At 39.0% G+C, this 18,787-nt stretch overlaps 1 protein-coding gene across 2 annotated transcripts in view; it reads left to right on the forward strand.

The window, feature by feature from the left end:
• Positions 1-18,787, forward strand: part of LOC135255269 (protein kinase C-binding protein NELL1-like) — a 175,596-nt gene that overhangs the window by 133,419 nt on the left and 23,390 nt on the right. For both annotated transcript variants that reach the window (XM_064336215.1, XM_064336216.1), the window contains exon 15: positions 12,365-12,460. In XM_064336215.1, coding sequence (XP_064192285.1) covers positions 12,365-12,460 — 96 coding nt within the window. The remainder of the gene's footprint in view (positions 1-12,364; positions 12,461-18,787) is intronic.

Below are 18,787 nucleotides of genomic sequence, written 5' to 3' on the forward strand. Positions count from 1 at the left end.
TAGAAAGATCAAGAGTAATGATTTGGAATTCATGGCCTGGTGTTCCTCGATGTTCTGAGACTGCTTTAAAGGGATTTTTCCTTGCATGGGTTTTCTTTTTTTTATATTTTATTTCAGTCTTATTATAGTGTTTTTAATGACCCAGACAATTCTGTGTGTGATAAAGGATATTTTAGATACTTAGATGTTTCTGATAACCTACTGGTTTTACAATGGCTGACTGGGACATTTAGGGGTTTCAGGTCTGAAGCATGGAAATAAACTTCAGGTAACTCTGAAACCAAGTGTACAATGACAGTACGCCTCTAGGTGATATACATGTACATATTACCTGATCTTATTTTCAGTTATAAGGGTTTCATACAGAACTTGATATGGCTGCACTCAAGGACATTAGTACCGACATGTTATAAAATCTTTTAATTATCTTTTAATTGTGAATAAATTGTATAAAACGAATTCATCCATATGTACAGCCTTTGGAAACTTAACAGTGCAGTACAAGCTGCTTCAGAGTTCGAGTTGTTTTAGACCAGGAACCTTGAATTGTAAAGCTGGCTGGTCATTAGAAACTCCCGTAAATATCTAAAGCATCCTTAAATGCACAGTGTATAACAATCAAAAACATTCATTAAAACTCAAGCCCAAAAAGTGAAATATTACATGGAGGCCATCTTTTGTATAGGCTAAACACTCTCACAGAGCCAGCTGGCTCTGTTATCTGTTCTCATCAATGTTTCAGACCAAGAGGACATGCTATTATCCAGTATCCACTCATCAAGTGTCCCCACTGCTCCTGATTATCTGCTTTGTGGCTACTTTTGTGCTTCTCATCCACGCCGATGCCCATAGCCCATTAATCTAGTAATGCTCCCATAACCACTCGACACTTGGCCCAGTCACAGACACTTTAGGTTCCCGTAAAGACCTCCCTGAATGAGCACTTACTTTCCCGCCACCTCCCCAGCAATGGCGGGTCACGGTCACTGCCACACTGGAGGGGGGTGGGGGGCTGTCTGGGCAGTTGCCCAGATCAAATAGTCAAGGTTGCAGTGAAATGCAATAATCCCACTATGGGGCGTAAGTGTAATATAAATTTCATTACAGATTTATAAGGCTCAGGCCACTTAAAGCAAAGCTCTAGTGTCTGCAGTGGCTCATTAGTTCTTGAAGACTGTACTCATTTTATGTTTTTGGCAAAGGAGTGTTTTTTTATTTTTTTTATCTGCAGAGAAATGAGGTTTAATTGGTGGTGCTCCTCAGAAGTTCCGCCGAAGGTCTTCAAGGCATAGCAGATATACTTGTGAAAAGGAAATGTGCTGGACAGCATATGTCTTGTTAATGGAGATGGGATGAATTATGTTGGGTTTGGTTCCTTCAGACAGAGCCTCAAATTTTTTATTGATTAGTTAGAGATGAGTCATTCTCCCACCTTTGCAATTTGTCATGTATTTGTGTATTTTCACCGGGCTAGAGCACTTAATCTGACAGGCAATCATTCATCATGGGACTGAGATCAGGTTTTAATGATTTGTAGAAACTTTAACATTGGATCAATCATTAACATATTTAGTAAACTAATGTTTTATTTTGCCTTTTAAATTTGAATACACATGTGTCTGTCTGTTGGTGTGTAGTTTGCTTAGTTTTTTTTTTTTTTATCCCAAGGGAGAATTATTTTATTGTCACATGGTATTCCTTCAAATGCCTAACTGGGACCAGCAGTGAAAGCAGGGTCAGGATGGACTGATCAAACAGCCCCAGGATCATTTGCATTTCCTCTGCTTTCAAACAAAAAAAAGGACGCTTCTCTCCTGGGAATACCGTTTGCTTAAAAGTCCTCCTCTGGGATGGTTCTCATCAGTAACCCCCAGAGTCCCAAGATGTTCCCTACTAGAGACAAGCTGTTCATTAGTGAACAGAACTGAGACAAGCTGTTCATTAGTGCCCAGCGAGCAGGACGCATTTAAAGCCACTTGTGCTACGCAGATGACAAGGAGTAGGCTGGCCATAAACTGAACCAGGGAGGGTTGGTGCTGAGGTCCTCCAGGAGCTCACTTTAGACTCTGACAGCGACGGTTCATCTCTCTGGTGTGGTACTTAAGAGCTTTGTTATTCTAATCCCTCCAGTGAAAACTGCTCGTGTTTATATGCTTGGTTTTATTCTACTTTCAAGTCTTTTGATCACTTATAAATAATGCACACAGACATGAAAAATGTTGTATCCTCTGGAACTTGTTTTATGGCCATGAGCTTCTGAACCATTTGAAGTGTTATCATTAATTCTATATTTCAGATTATAATTTGAATAATTAATGAACTCAAATAAGAAAATGTTAGAAAAAAATGAAATGAAATAAAACTGAAAAAATATATAAATTGTGTCCCAACTGGAAAAATAATTAATGAGGAGAAATTGAAGAACCAAGTGTATGGTTTAAACGTTATTGAGATTTAGCATTCTCTGACAACTTGAGACTGATGCAGGGGTTAGCACCACAACTGAACTGAGAATAATTTAGCCTGTTCAGGTTTTGTACGCAATTTTTGGCATATAATTGGAACTCACGGCTCTTGATCTCACATTGTACACAGCCGAATGTCAAATGGGGAAAAATATGTAGATATGTTTTCCTGGGACATGGAAATTAGTACAGAAATGATAGCTTTGCCACTGAGACTCCTAAAGGAAAGACAGCCTGCACGTATGTCATTAAAATGGCAAGATGTTTATGCTCTTATGAGTGGCACTGTAATTGTCCATTGCAGAAGTTTGTCTCTTTAGGAAAGTAATTCTGTCATTTAAAAAAAGACATTTTGCATTTGAATTAAAATTCTGCATGCCCCTTTTCAGGAGTCAATCTGCACTTTGACAACAGTCAGTCTGATGTCTTATTACTTGAGCCACCACTTGAAAGAACACGATTAACGTCTGGCTTAAAACTTCATTGCTATATTTTTCTAGCTCAGAAACTAAAATGGCATGAAATTTGTGGCCGCTCAAGTGACATCCTCCACAAAAGTTATGATTTGTGACAGACATTATACTTGTAAAGTTGTAAACAAACCTCTCACCTTTTGAGGCACTGTGTGCCAGACTGTAACAGGAAAAAAAAACAAAAAAAAACCAACTAACTGAAAATCCAAATTCTTAAAGTCCACTCAGCGCACCTACTTTGACCCTGGGTTTGTGTGTCCTTGGGCATAGGCAGCGACATAAATAAATGACATTTGGAAAAGTTAGTGACAAGAATTTTAAAGGATAATCCATCCTTTACCCCCTCCTCTCCCAGTCCCCTTTCCTGGTGAAGGAACCTCCTACTCTGTCCATCACCTCTTCTTGGCTATTCTGTCAACATTTCTCAACACTTTCGTTTATATCAGAGGCTTATTTCAAGCATTGACTGGCTGTCATCTTCCTGTCCACACACCACAGATTAGACAGTTGTATCAGTCTTAAAATGCAGACACATTCACATGTTCAACCCAGTCTTGGTGAGCTGTGTTCCTCACAGACAAGACACTCTCTGTGATCAACAAGTAATCACTGTTAGTCGAGTATGCTGGGAGAGTAGAGATCGGCCTTGTGGAACACATCTTTTTTTATTATGTGTTTAATTGAATTCCAGGGACTGTCATGCTCATATTTAAACAGACATTACCATGATTGATACCTAGGTATTTATATAATGGAGAGCCATTTTGGTTTCCCGTTCAGTTCAATCTTACAAAAGGTCCAAATTGAGTCATGCTTCATTTCTGTCCACATTTGTTTCCCATACAAACTTATATAACAGGTTTCCCAAAACCAATTTCAAAACCGTCAGCAGAGAGTAATACAATGTTAGCCACATCCATGCTAATAGTGTAGAATGGAGAAATGGGACCATTGTTTTTAACTTATTCATTAGGAGAGGTTCTGTATTCAGTGCTGAATCACCTTTGGCTGCTGAGAGTTATCCATTGTTTCCGCTCTTCTGCCCTTTTACTTTGACCTATAAGGGCACTGTGGTCTAAGATTAATAAAGTCTGAAAATAAGTCAGTATTGAACTTCTCATTCCGGTGGCATGGAAGTTTCCGGTATTTTACCTGCAGTATATCTAATATTCTGGTTCTCTTCCTTAGTGCTTCAGTCAGTAAAGGTGCTTGCTGCCAGTGTATGTGAGACCCTTTTGCCATAATTCTCGTGGTATGAACCTCAGCTATGTTGTGAGATGATGGCAATCACAAATGTGAAGTTACGGGCCGTTTGGTTATGGCATAGGTATGGTGGCTTTAAGTCTACTTGGGCTCCTGTAACACTGCATTTGTTCATCTTAAAAAAAAGGCCAGGTGCATCTGGCCTCTTCTGGGCTAAGTGCATTGTCATCAGTGAGAGACATACCTGTCCTTAAGTCAGTGCAAACTCTCTTATTGCTGTGTGGAAAAATAACTGGCCCATGGAAGATGTATTGTTGGAATCTGTTGCGGTGCTCCCTGCACCAGGTGTAGGTAGCACAGAGTTAACTTGACGGGTATTGTCCATTCTAAATTGGGGAAGGAAAAATGGAGAGTGGCGCTGTAGCCTAAGGCCACCCAGATGAGATAATGGAAGTTACTTTTGGATGAGTTTATGTCACTGCCCTTACTGTACATGTGTTGGTTGCATAAAAGTTGGTTGTGAATTTTGCACTTTTGCTTTCTGTAATTGTTCTCTCATGTTTGGTTGAGAGTGTAATGACCAATATTAGGCTGACAATATTGCCACTGTCGGAAGCTACCTGCACAGCTAATGAGAAGCAGTTCAGTGAACTGAGAGCTGTTGTCTCCCTTCCCCTTTTCATTACCACTGAATCATGATGTATCCCTTAGACACAATGCAGATCCATCAACTGTAGATCATCTTCATAGCAGTAATTGCTTGCGAGATAAAATGTTGTGCACCATCTGTTTCAAAAATTGTTTTTATTTCCCTTGTTGACTTGTGTGTCAAACCCTGGTAATCTAGTTTGTGTAATACCCTTTTAATTTCAACTGCCTATAAATAAAAGTAAAAAATATAAATATTTAAAGTGCTGAATGTTTAAAGTTTTTTTGGCATTCACTGTGATGCGTATTTTAATTGCCATATGGTAGACCATTTAGTCCTAGAGTAGAGCACAGAAATATATAGTGACTGTCATTGGGAAATTAGACCTACAGTAGGCAGGCTAACAACATGAGGTTAAAAGATTAGATGGTAAGATTCAATAAGAGTGAGGTTTAGATTCAACAGGGCTTGCTGCAATTAAACCTTGCTGTGCTTTACCAGCTGATTCTATTAAACCTTCAATTAAATTTGGTTAATTGATTCACTGAGTAGCTAAAGGGGCAATGACTTTTCCACATGGATGATATGAGGGTCCGTTAACTTCATGAAATAAATGAAATTATTTTTTTATTTGTTATTTTTTTAAATAAAAAAAAGTATTTTGTGTTTCCTCCGTTTGAAACCATTTAGCGTGACAAATGTGCAATAATAGAGCAAACACACCTGTTATGACTGTAAATGTTTTTAAAGGTGTTTACTGTGTTTGCACACATCGACAGTATATCTTATTCACACACCCATATGCATGCAAGATTCTATGGGAACATGTGGACCATATGCACCATTTAAGATCATAATATGATTGGGCTGACCTTGTGTTCATCAAGGAAAACAGCCTGCTTAAGGACTTGGAAAGTGCATTTGTGTTTATTACACGTTTTGAGTGCAATTTTCATGGGCACGATCATTTATGTAAGATGATATATCCTGTAGTACAAAATACCCACTTTTTTGGTAGCCTGCTGTTACTCTCAGAACTTCCCTCCCATACCGGGATGCATTCCCTATGTAGCATCTGTAGATTTCCCCAGTGCAAACTTGTACAGTGTTTATAAAGCAAACATACTGCTACTTATGTCTGGCAAAGTATGATGCTGCCTGTCAGGCTTAACAGAGTTGCACAGATCAATATTGCGATATTACAAATTCTGTCATTTAAGCCAGTCTTATTTACCAGCCTTAATTGTCATTGTTTACATCAGTGCAGGGAGCTTTTTTACTAAGTGAATTACTGTAGATGGAGGAATATAGGGAAGCAGAGCCTTTTTGTCTCGATGGGGATTATTTGTTTGTTTTCATAATGTGTTTGTCTACAACACGCAAGTTCTGTGATCACCAAAAGTTGTTTTTGTATCAAAATGAAAAACATTTATTTTAAAGAAAAAAACTGGGTTGAATCCAGGCCTTTATGTAAATTAGGAATTTGAAATCAGGTTTGGAAATGTATGTGTGCCTTAAAATGTGTGTGCTTAATGTTTTTTATATTCACATGGCTAGAACTGGGAATTTGCTGGAAAGGTTATTTGTTGAGTGCAACATTTAAAATTCACTCCATCACCATGTTATATTATATGAGTGTCACTGAGCTATACTTAAATACATCTCAGTCCCAAATAGCATGCACAGTGTGGCACAGTTCATTTAATGTTTGTCAGCAGTAGAGTTTAAAGATGAGAATTTTCTTGTGTTGTAGTGTGCTTACCATTTCGAAAGCCCTTTACTTAAAACTGGCAGAGGCATTTTGAAGGATATCCATTTCACTTTTCAGTTGGAGTGTGATGTGCTTTTGTAAAATAGTGCACAAAAACAATCATACTCTTTTCAGATTGATTTAATAGAGTTTAAAGGTCCAGGAAACTGGATTCAAATTGTGGTTATATTCCCCAGAAGTAGCAATTGATTTTCTTCTTAATATTTATTTCAAGCTTTTAACCCAATTACAACCATTAAATTGCAATAAACACTTTTAGATTATTGTGACCTGTTAAGCTGGTAAGCACTGGGCGGTTGTATATTCTGCGTTTATTAATATTCATATGTGTAAGATACATCATATGTAAACCATTCCTTGTCACTAGGTCAAAGCAGGTTGTCCAGTGCAGTGACATTAGTCTAGCAGAAGGCATGAAAGAAAGCAACATACTGTAAGGTAGGCTTTACCATCAAATAGTTAAACCTATAAATCATTCAACATGTAATAATGTTGTAACACTGAGGTACTGTACACTAATGTTAACTCAACAGCAGTCTCAAACTCCAGACATTACACCCAAGTAAAGCAAGGTTTTGATTCCACATATCTAAGCTTTAAAGCTATTTAATTATCACTAGCTAATGGTAGGCCTACTTACAGTACCAATCCATCACGTGTCTGCTCTGCAACAACCGTTCACTAGCAGCAAAATTTGGGAGGGAGGTAAAGGGAGGGAAGGCACTACACCATGCACCAGAACTAGTTTTTAGCAATGCCAAATTGTTTTTGTAGTTGGTGAATTCCTCATGAAAATGGGCACTACAAATATTAACTGTTGGGGTTATTGCAATAATGCAGTGCCTGTGGGCCTCCAGAGATGAAACCCATTTCTTGAGGGTCTCTTTATTTTTGGGAAATGAAAAAAGCAGATTGGTTTTATTGCATCCAGAAAAGGCCCACTGCTTTTCAGACTTAGCTTGCCCGCACCAAAGTGGCAAGAGCATCACTTTTCAAGTAGAAAGGATTTCACTGGTCTTACTGTTTTGGTGACGTGCATTGTACCCAGCTAACCCTGCCCACTGAAAACCTGCCATTTAGCGAAGGGGGCAAATGAGCAAATCTTGATCCAGCCCTTTTTTTTTTTTTTTTTTTTGCAAGAATGATTTAAAAATATTTATGGGGCCATTTGCGAATGTAAAAAAGCATTAAACAAATTCACAGATTTCAGTTTCCTGGACCTCGATCATATGCACTCTTTCCTGTTGAACAGCACCTGTGTCAAAAGCAAGTGTGTGGGCATGACAGCATTTAAAGCATGCTGGTTTGAAGGTTTGCATTCTGTGTGTGCTTGTTTATGCATAAATGCGTTTGTGTATGTGCGCGCGCATGTGCCATTTCTTTTCATATGACACCAGGTGAAAATTTTGATAAGGCCCTGTCCTCATCCAACTTGGAATATTCAGCCTTTTTTTGCAGGCATTGCTGTCCTATCTCTAGATGTAAAAATCAGTTACTTTGTAACAAATGACAGAGTGTAGGCTGTATGTATTCGCAACAGTCACAACAGCTAACATATTTATTTTTAAAGCCAAGTTTAAAGCAAAACACAAGCAACAGCTCCTCCATGTTTACAATTCCCCAGGAAATTCTGGCACTGTAACAATGGCCCGGAAGTACATATGCGCTGTTATTTATAGATACTATTTTCTCAGGAGAACGCAGAAGTTTTGCGAGATTTCGCAAAAGTATTTATTTATTTATTTTCCGCACCTATGTCCCTTTAAGGGCTTGGTACCATGTCATATTCTCAGATGATGTTAATAAGCATGTTTTGATAGATTTTATAGATTCCATATGTGTCAGTAGAGGGTTTGGATGGGTTGAAAGGTGCATGGGTAGAGTAGTGGAGGGGAGGTGGTGCTTAATTGTAGAGTAGCTCTTCAACCTTGTTCACTCTGCATGCCTCATCTGCATCCCACACTCTGTGTACGACACATTTATTACATATTTATTATGTGTGCTTTTAGTTATGTGTCTAAAAAAAAAAAAGGTTTGTGATGTATTCAATGCACACATTTCAATATCAGAGGGTCAAATACGGTTACATTAAGTTGCTTTAACATGATATTTGTGCCCTTGAGGTTGTTTACTGTTAGTCAGTTACTCGCTAGGAGATATTTCACATACATACAGAACAATAAAGAAACAAAGCCAGCTCCTGTAGGTGAGAGTGGATGCGGCTAGCATGTCTCTGCGTTTTTAATACGCATAGCTGTTCAACAATGAACTTTTCCACTAACTATAATATTTATTGTGAGGGCAGTTGGGGATAGGGACTGGGAAGCAACCCCTTCCCCCCCCCATGTCAAACTCACTCCTACGCTCCTGCTTGTATGATCGAACCCTGCAGTCCCTGCTTCAAAGAGATCTGAAGTACACTGATATTACTCTGAACATTATGGTACATAGATTTGAACTTGAACTGACTTTTCTTTTAAAAGGCTGAACTATTTCCTTAATTTGCTAACTTGAAATACAGTTCACGTGTTTGTTGTTGATCATTTTTAAACGTGTTTAGTCTTGAATAATTAATACAAATTAAATTTACATTGCATGCTGCTGTGACAATTAAAAGTCTGAGTGAATCAGTGGAATTGAAAAAGAACCGCTAATTATCAAAAACTCTTAAGTGCTTAGCGGCCCTCAGATATGTTTTTAAAGAATTTCTCATTTAATTTAATTCCAGTATTGTTGTGGGGCTTCAACATGCTTCGGTTAACACACTGTTGTATGCAGGCATGTAGAAAATAGTTTAAATAAATACAGTGCTACGTTTGTCTTTATATTGTTTGTATTGCACACTATAGTAATCCTGAATCTCACTGGGGGAATGTTAAATGTAAGAAATAAGATTAAAAATACTCAGACAGCTGTGTCCTCTGGCAGCATTAGTAAAGCTTCTGCCAGCTACTTAAGCATACAGGATGGAATAAGAGCAGCCTAATATCATCTAAATGGCGCTCTGATGACATACATTATTGCTAATGACAGTATTTATAATACTATGATCATTTTCAATCTTTAATTTGCAATGGCCTTCACATCATAATTTTACATCTGTTTAGATTCTAGATGTTTTTCCCCCCGCAATGTGCATGTTGTATATTGTACGTATTGTTGTTTTAATGTTTTAAAGCAGTGAATTTAATTTAGTAATTAATCTGTTAATATAATGGCATTTTGTTATAAATAAATTATCAAGCTTCTCTCATGTCTTACACTTGGATGCTCAGTCACGTAAAGACTGTCTTTATCAATGACACAGAAGTGCTTCCCACAGTATCATAATGCAAAACCAATCTTGGATTCTAATTTAAGTCTTAATTACAATGCATAAAAGTGCAATGAACCAGCAACCGGCTGTATTAAACAGCTGAAGTGCCTTTAATGCAGGCTCATGGAATGATATTGATCTATTATTAAAAGAGGAGAGCGCCAATACCTGTCTCGCCGTTCCCGCCAGTGATTGAACTGACGCATGATGGAGGGGAGACAGGTGAGCTCTGATTCTAATACCAAGGGAATCCTGTCACATTTCATCCAAACCTAATCCCCAGCCTCAGGGTACTGATCTGTCTCTCCTGCACCTTTCCCTGTTCCGTGCTGAAACCACCGCAGGTCAAGCTAGTGCAGAGTCTCCTGCACTCAGGATCTGTGTTGGGGGGGGGGTTTGAGTTTCACCCTCTCACAAGGCCATAGTGGAAGAGCCCTGAAAATGCTCCACTTAATTGATGCCATTAGTATGACAAGCTCCAATTTGTGCCGTGCTGATGAAATTAAAAATGATCATTATAGAAAATGGTGTAAATTGAGTCAGGGTAACTGTAATAAATTTTAAAGAGTGCGTTCTATTAGCGCAGAACCAATCAGCCTCCTAAGTAGGTCCTGATAGAAGTTTTCAAAAGAGGGGAACCAGTCAAATTAAAGGCTGTAATGGCTTTTGGCACAGTCGGTTTATTTATACAGTCGTGTGATTATTATCCTTTTTGAAGGCCACAAAGAATAATATTGGCAAATTCTGTGGGAGGCACGCTTACAGCAGGGCCTGGGGGTGTAGACTAGAGCCACGGAAAACTGGAGTTATTTCATCAAGCTATTCTCTGTCCTTTTTTCCCCAATGCCTTTTGTTCAATTGAAACCACTTTCACCCTCTGCCCATCCTCATCCTGTCCCCCTTTGTTGCTTGATTTCTCTTTTTTGTGATGGGAATTTTGGAATTTCCACGCGTTCACAGTACACTTTGACCTCCGGCTACAAATGTTCAAAAAATACAATACATATACAGTCAAACGTAGAATGGTAGAAAGGCTATTTCTTCATGGTCAATTTATGACAGGTTTTTTTTTAATGGAGTGGGAAACCCAAACAGGAAGCTATAGATGGAAATCATTCTGTAGAAAAATACTTTCACAAAAGAGTATAATTTTTGTCAATTTAAAAGGCAGTATTAGAAATTTTTTCCAAAGAATGTTGAAATGACAGGTAAATGTGTATACTTGGGAAAATCACTTTGTACTTAGAAATACAGGGTGAAAAACCATAACATTTCATGGAAAATGTTATATCCCTGACTCCCTACACTTTCAAAAATGCCTGAAAATGGAATGTAGAGCTTCTGTGCAATTTTATTGTAAAACCTGTGATGAAAAAGAGTTATGTGGGAAGAATATTTCACAGTGATGTTCATTTTCTGACAACTTTTAATCAAAAGTTTCTTATTTATTCTCAAATTTTGATTGCCAATTAAGTCTGTAAGCCAGTCCTCTCCTTGCAAAAATCTCCATCAGCTATGCAGGGTGTAGACTGACTAGCATACACTTCCTCCAAAACATGTTCAGCCAATCACCACTTCTTTTCACTCTCCAGTCCATCAGCTCAGCTGCGCAGACACACAGCCCTAATATTAAACACCATAGATTTAATCTGCTTACATGTTTTTTCAACATTTTAGCAATAGAATTTCACTGATGTTCATTTTCTCAGCGCGTCAGGTTGTCAAAATAAATTGTAAAATTGGCATTCAGGTTACCAGACACCAGGCACCTTCAGACACCAAATCTAAGCTATTTTTAATATAATAAATATAATAAAATAATTAATATTTTAATAATTTCAGGTATTGAGCATATTAATTATCTTAACCGAACTTAATTAAGCTTGCTGCTTTTGTTATCAGGGCATGTAGGGATAATATTATTTAGTATTAAGGTTTTGTAACATTTTGTAACTTGTATTGTGAACCTTTTTTAAAAAATGTACTGTAACCTATGGTTTTGCTGTGATGCTTTCTAGCAGATTATTATTATTATTATTATTATTAATAATAATAATAATAATAATAATAATAATAATACCTAAAACACACATTTGAACAATTACTTAATCCCTTTGTGCAAGCCCCCTAGTGGCCAGGATGCCAGCATCCTGAGATTTCCCAACTCAGACATTGTGCCCCTGCAACCAAACTATGAGTGGAAACAACTATTTCTTCTAGCTTTTACTTGTAGATGATACACAACAACTAAGCCAAATACAGAGTTTCTTGGTGCCACCATTGTCATGTTGTTTGTCCATATAACAAGCACCCCCTGCCTACTGTCATATACAACTAATGTGGCAACTTGGACTATACCATCTATCTGGGAGTGCATACAGATATTCTTAAACCACCAAAAAAATGGTATTCTGCCATAGCCAAATATATATATATGGAAATATATTTTTTTAATGATGAACTTCCTTCCTCTGTTTGACCCTCCAGCATTCTGTGAGGAGGGCTGCCGTAATGGAGGAACTTGTATATCCCCCAACACCTGCCTGTGCCCCTCTGGCTTCACTGGGCGCCATTGCGAGAAAGGTAAGACTCCTCAATACCTGCAAACTTACTGCATGAATCAAAAACTTCTACAAAGCCTTAAGTGAGGACTTAAGGGAGGCTTTTTTTTTGGGTGGGGGATTTCTACACAATCCCACAATCCTATGTTAGATGACCTTGAGACTTCCTCCTAGCTCTGGTCTAACTTCCTAGGGCCAATAACAAACACCTCACCTTTGATTTCTTTTACAGCGGGATGTTCTTGATAACAAGTTGATTTATTAATGCATTGGAGTGGCAGAGGGGTCACTATGGTGGCAAAATTGTTTTCCCTTGCCAATATCCCCTCACAGCATGTAGGAAGGTTGCTGAAATGAATTAGTGTAGCTTCTAGGATAACGGGAGGCGGCTCATTTAGCACTCTCGTCCTCTTTAATAAGTGCACGTCGCATACGTTCCTTCTGACACGTCTATTTAAAAAGCCTGCTGGGAAAAAATCCCCATCCCCTTCCGGATCTCTCGGCTTAGAGAGGCCCTGTCAGAATGGGTCGGAGAGCCTTCGTCCTGTCATCATGGCCTCATAAGAGGTTTCCAGGCTTAAGCGATCAACCCTGCAGTCACAGTGTTCAAGACCTGCTCGCGCGGTCACACGGGAGACGCGTCGAGGTTAGGTTTGTGCCTTATCAGCAGTTGCGCCAAAGTGCCGGTGAAACTGCTGCCTTGGCCCTGAAGCTATGCAGGTCTTGATATGTTTGTTTTTCTCGGCTTCTCTGGGTTTTTTCCACTTTAGCCTGGGAATAAATGGGATCTTATTCTAGACACGGCGTGATCACTTTTTGGACCCTACATTAATGATCTGAAGGAGACCAGATAGCCCACTGGGATTTGCTCAAACCAGTTCTGTCAGGCTAAAATAAGCCATTTGCCCTCTTTTCCTTCCCTGACGTGTCAGTCCAAGCTCCATCTTCAAAAGCACAGTGCAAGTAAAGTGACCAAGCAAAGGCTTTGCATTTGTAGATTTATATGTGTTAATAGCTCAACAGAAATCACAGCAGATGCCATGCTCCAAAAGATGTGTTTAGGTTCGTTATTTTACATATATGTCAAGCATATCTTCATAATGACTGAGATTTCAGTTTTGCGTTCTTTGGCCTAATTTATTGGTTCCACACCCTACTAAAGAGTATGCGATTCTTTAACATGAACTGTTTCAAACTGAGCTGGGTGCCATCAGGAAGGCCAAAGCGTGTTTTTCCTACAAAAAATGTAAATGCAATTATACATCTCTGATATGGGTTGTTTGAACACCTTTATCAATCACTGCTTCCAAAGTGTATTGTATTACACGGTCTCATCAGGTTTTGAATATCAGCACTTACCATCATGGTCTGGAAAGGACTTAGTTGTCATGGAAACTTATTTTGAACAAAACCTTGAGTGATTAAATTATTGCAGTTTCTTTTTATTTTTTCCTGAATGAATGCTGATTGGTACCCTATTGCTTTCTTTGAATGCAGCGTGTTTTGCAAGTGGTAGCTGTATTGTGGTAATATAGCATTATACCTGACATTTCCTTCTGCCCTTTGAATGAATACTATCTGTTATGCCAATTTGAGGTTCTGATACCATGCCAAGATTAAACTTCATGTACTGGCCTACGAATCTAGCAAACTCATAGAATATATGGAGTGTACAGTGGGAAGAATGCTAAAAATAACCGTGCATCAAAGAAGTTCGGAATTTTAGTGTTACAGAATTAGAGTTCGCTTCGTGCTGCAGAAGACTGTTGCCCTGAGGAAGCCGTGGCCGCTTCCAACATTGGACGGCAATGTCATATACAGTATTTTGTGCGGACGGGGCTGCAGGCGAGCAATTACCAATCCGACTGCCCTTGCTGGCCTTCCCTGTCCGTTTCCTTCAGTGATTTGGCCTGTTTCTCAGGTGCATCACAAGCTCTGTGAGCTCACCACGAGAGCCTCCGCTTTCTGCCTGCTTCCGTCCCTTGCAGGCATTGCTATTTCCAGCACTGGCCTTGTTTCACGCTAAAAGTGCTTTATAATCACTTGCCTCGCACACTGATCGGCTCGGTTCTAATCAGATTAAAGCCCTTAATCTGTGTTTGTGTGTGAGAGCTCCTGTTATTTCCTAACTAAAGACGATAGGGAGAGTTGTCAGGTCGTGTTTTCGTGCAACTGTCTACTCACGCACTGATTTAATATAGCTACTGTATGTCGCTGACCTGTGGAAAGAGTACCGCAGGCAGTGTTTCTGTTCTCTGTTGATTGGAGAAAATCATATATGAAAAATGACAGTTGGGACGAGAGTGAAAAACTGGTTAAACTTAAACTCAGCTTTATTTCCCGTTTATTCCCTTCACTGCTTCTTCAGACCATAACATGCTTGAGCCATTTCTGTAACATGCAAAAATGTCCAGCTGTTCTTGGTGCAATCACATTATTGAATTAGTTATTTCTGGGGGTTATCAGTTGGTGCATCCAGTTAAAGCACATGGCTGCGTTTCCGAGTTTCGATGTACCTTAACGTTTTACGAAGGTTCTTAAGGTATACCTTCTTAAGGGAAACCGCTTTTTTACGAGTGTTTCCCAGACTATACCTTAAGGCAACTCTTAAGGGACAACTTAAAGATACATCGTAAGTTGGAGCTGGCCTTCACTGTGGTGCTGAAAAATTTATCAATCGATGCCAAGCGAATCGATTGTCTCACTTGTAAAGGCTTGTGAGTGACATTTTAATATAACAAGTGTTGTCATAATCATTTTACATCAATCTAATATTGCAGAAGAGGAAGCTATGCCTACTAGAGATCATCTGCTAATCTCTTTAAGAGTCCGTTAAGACGAGACGTTGTGATAGTTTCAATAAATACGTACATATAGGCTACAAAGGATAAAATAAAAAAAGCATCAATCGGGACATATAAGCCATAGTCTGGGACTTCGTGGAAGCCCAGGGGAAAGGATATAGGCTACATATGGGTGAATTATTTTGTTCTTATTGAAACAAAGGTCTAATGTTAATTTGTTTCTGTCACACAATATATAGGCAACTGTAGCAGCATATCACTGCACTGCACTGATTCCCGCGAACTTTTCTCTGCAATGCAAAAATGATCGTAGATGAAAGGCAAAAGCGCGTCTGTGGAAATTGATCATGATGAATTCTATACCGGGTGCCTTATGAATAGGTCTACCTGTTAAAGTGATTTGTTCATCCACCTTAATTTGCTGTTGGATAATCTTAAGTTTAACCAAGAATATCATTATTGGGTTGTTTACCGAAAATCGTAAAACAACATGGTAAGAAAAATGTTCCGTAATGTTGATATTTACCCAGTGCTATTGTTTTATATAGGAGGTGTGAACTAAAGGAAGGGGATGGAGATCATTTGGCTATGTTTGTCCATTATGAGCCACTGTACCTGTATGTGTGTTTATGGCTAGGCCAATCAACGTGCTCTAGTTCGGTCATGCAAGTAGACTCACTCAACGTTGTTTTTGCACACACAGGTTTTATATTCTTAAGAAACCGGCGGTTTGTTCCAAGTCAGTGTGATCATTGACTCACACACAAACGAACTAATTTCTACAGGGTATGCAGTCAGAAAAGCCATATCCTAAGTTAGCGCCACTACGTATAAATTTAAAAAACTTTTTTTTTTTCTTTTCACAAATTGTATTATTATCATGGATAGGCCCTATACTTACCATCATGATGGGGATAGACAGGTAAAACGACAACATTCTCACGACGTGCTATGCACAGACACGTTGATTGGATAGTTACTTTTCGTAAAGTAAATATTAAACTCATTTTCGCATGCCGATGTGCTACTAGATGCGCACTGTAGTACAACTGTCGGTTTGAAAAGCAAAATGTTGGCGTAATAAGGCTGAAACCGCGGAGCGCAGCGCTAAGGGACAGCTTACGAGTGCCCCAGACCACCCTTTTAAAGGTATACCTTAACTAAGGTATACCTTAGTTAATTTATACTAAGGTATACCTTAGTTAAGGAGACGCTGGGAAACAGCTCGAGAGCTAAAGGAAGAGCTTAAGGGATACCTTACGACGCACGTAGCGCCAAGGAGACTCTGGGAAACACAGCCCATGCTCTTTCTGCAGTGATTGATCACATAAACTAGTATACAGTACTGATACTGTTTTGTCTTGTTACGAAATAACCCACAAACAATACTTGCAAAAAGCATATTGTCATACATTCATTGTGAGGCTTATTAATGCCTTCATTAACACGTCAGTATTCCTTCCTAAGTAAATACTATATTTGTTTGCTTAGCAGACGTCCTTATCTAGGGTGATTTGCAGAGGCCACGTTCTAGATCCCTACTTGAGTATTTGGCTGAAGCCATTCACATTATGTATCTTGCACAGGTGTACAACAGCAGCAACTCAGCTAGCCAGTTCCTTATACTTTCACTGTCCTCGACAGTCCAATGATTTTTAAAGGATGGCATAATATGTTTTGTAAAATGTTAAATAATATGTCATGACCTGCGCATTGTGTTGTCATGAATTACATTATTACACCAGCTTCATGAAGGCATTGAGAATGTCCGTAAGGGTACACACTGTAAAGTGTGACTAGGTTTTTTTCCCTTAACATCTTTTATAATATCTGCACATTGGTATTATTAATGAATATTGAAAAGCTTTTTTTCTGTGTGATCACCCCTCCTGTTTCTGCGCTTGATTCTCAACTTCTGTGTTCCCTTTTGCAAGAAAAATTTGCACCCTACCATATTTAGTGGTCAAATGCAAAGTCCCATAGTTCCATATAGTCTGAAAAGAGCATAATTACCCATCTTCATCATTATTCTAATCCATTACCATGGTCCTGTTTCTTTTGAACCTCTTTTTACTGTGTTTTAATGTTTTGCTTAATTAACATTTTCATTATGTGAATAACTTGATGAGTAATGACAACTATTACAGAAATAGATTTTTTCAGGCCATAAAGAAAATTGCTTTATATACAGTGAGCTCCATAGCATTTGTAACAAAGCCATATTTTTTTTCTTGATTTGGATCTCTACTCCGTAATTTTAGATTTGTAATCAAACAATGCACATGTGGCTCAAGTGCAGTTCCTCAGCTTTTATTAAAGGGTATTTTGGTTGTACCACGTTGAAATAACAGCACTTTTTATATGATGCCATAATGTTTGGGACAAATTGATTCACAGTTGTTTCTAATTAGTCAGGTGGGTTCAGTTGCTTCTTTACCGCAAGGGCTTTCAGTATCTAGTCTTAATTCGGAGCTATTGATTGTCTTTGGGGTCTGTTATTGCTGTTTGTCAGCATAAGGACCAGAGCCGTGCAAGTGAAAGTCGAGGAAGCCATTATGAGCCATTATGAAATATGAACAAAATAAAAACTATCAGAGCCATAAATCCCCAAAATTGCCAGTCCGCCAGATGATACCCTGTGTCATACGCCATACATGTGGTCTGGGCAGGTGGGTGGCGAATGGTTCAAATAAAAGATTAGACTGTTTCTTTCACACAACACTAAAATCACTTCTAAACTGTAATTGAACGTAGTTTTGAAGTATTGAAAGTGGAACTATCGGCCATTGAGACTAAGTTTACAATACAGCACTCTAGCACGGTGTTTATGCCCTCACAAACAGTGGTGGAAAGTTTGTGCACCATTAGTATGTGCTCAGTCATACAGTTCAACACATACAAGAACAGCGTGTTTATTTTAAATTAAAAGGTTCATCGGCACACTTCTCTCAGAGAATTTTTGGCTTTTTCCGGAAGTATCCGACGAAAGAGCATTTCTCCCCTCTTTATTACACGGAGGAAGCGGCATGGGAGAAGAAAGCCAAACAGAAACATGAAGCTTGATGTGGAAACGACTCTGAACCCTTTCAAAGCAGGTGCTTGTAAAGCAAAGACTAACACATCATTTCAGTAATTAGTTTCCTCCCCATGGACCCTCTGCCTTTAGCCCGGGGTGTTTGGAAGATTTGTTTTCCTTGCCGCTTGGTTGCATATCCCCCGTATTATTCCGGCAGTAGCGCTCGGCGGCGCATGCCCATCTGCTGCTTCCACAACTGGGTAGGAAGCGCATTTATTTTCTGCTTTTCATAATTGAGCCCCTAAGGTATGATGCGCTGCGCTCCGTGTTCTTCGTTCTCAACTGAGGAGCGGCCTTTAGTCTTATCGGCTGAGGAAGAAGAGGTGAAAAGCATCAAAAAATAAAAGTAATGGAAGAGGATGAAGATTTGTCCAGATCATACTCCGTCTGCATTCTTCTAGCAGGGAGAAGCATAGAATATACAGTGCCACGGTGAATTCACAGGCCAAGGCAGAGAGACTCAATATGC

Source organism: Anguilla rostrata, chromosome 5 (assembly GCF_018555375.3).
Source record: "Anguilla rostrata isolate EN2019 chromosome 5, ASM1855537v3, whole genome shotgun sequence".
Lineage (NCBI taxonomy): Eukaryota > Metazoa > Chordata > Actinopteri > Anguilliformes > Anguillidae > Anguilla > Anguilla rostrata.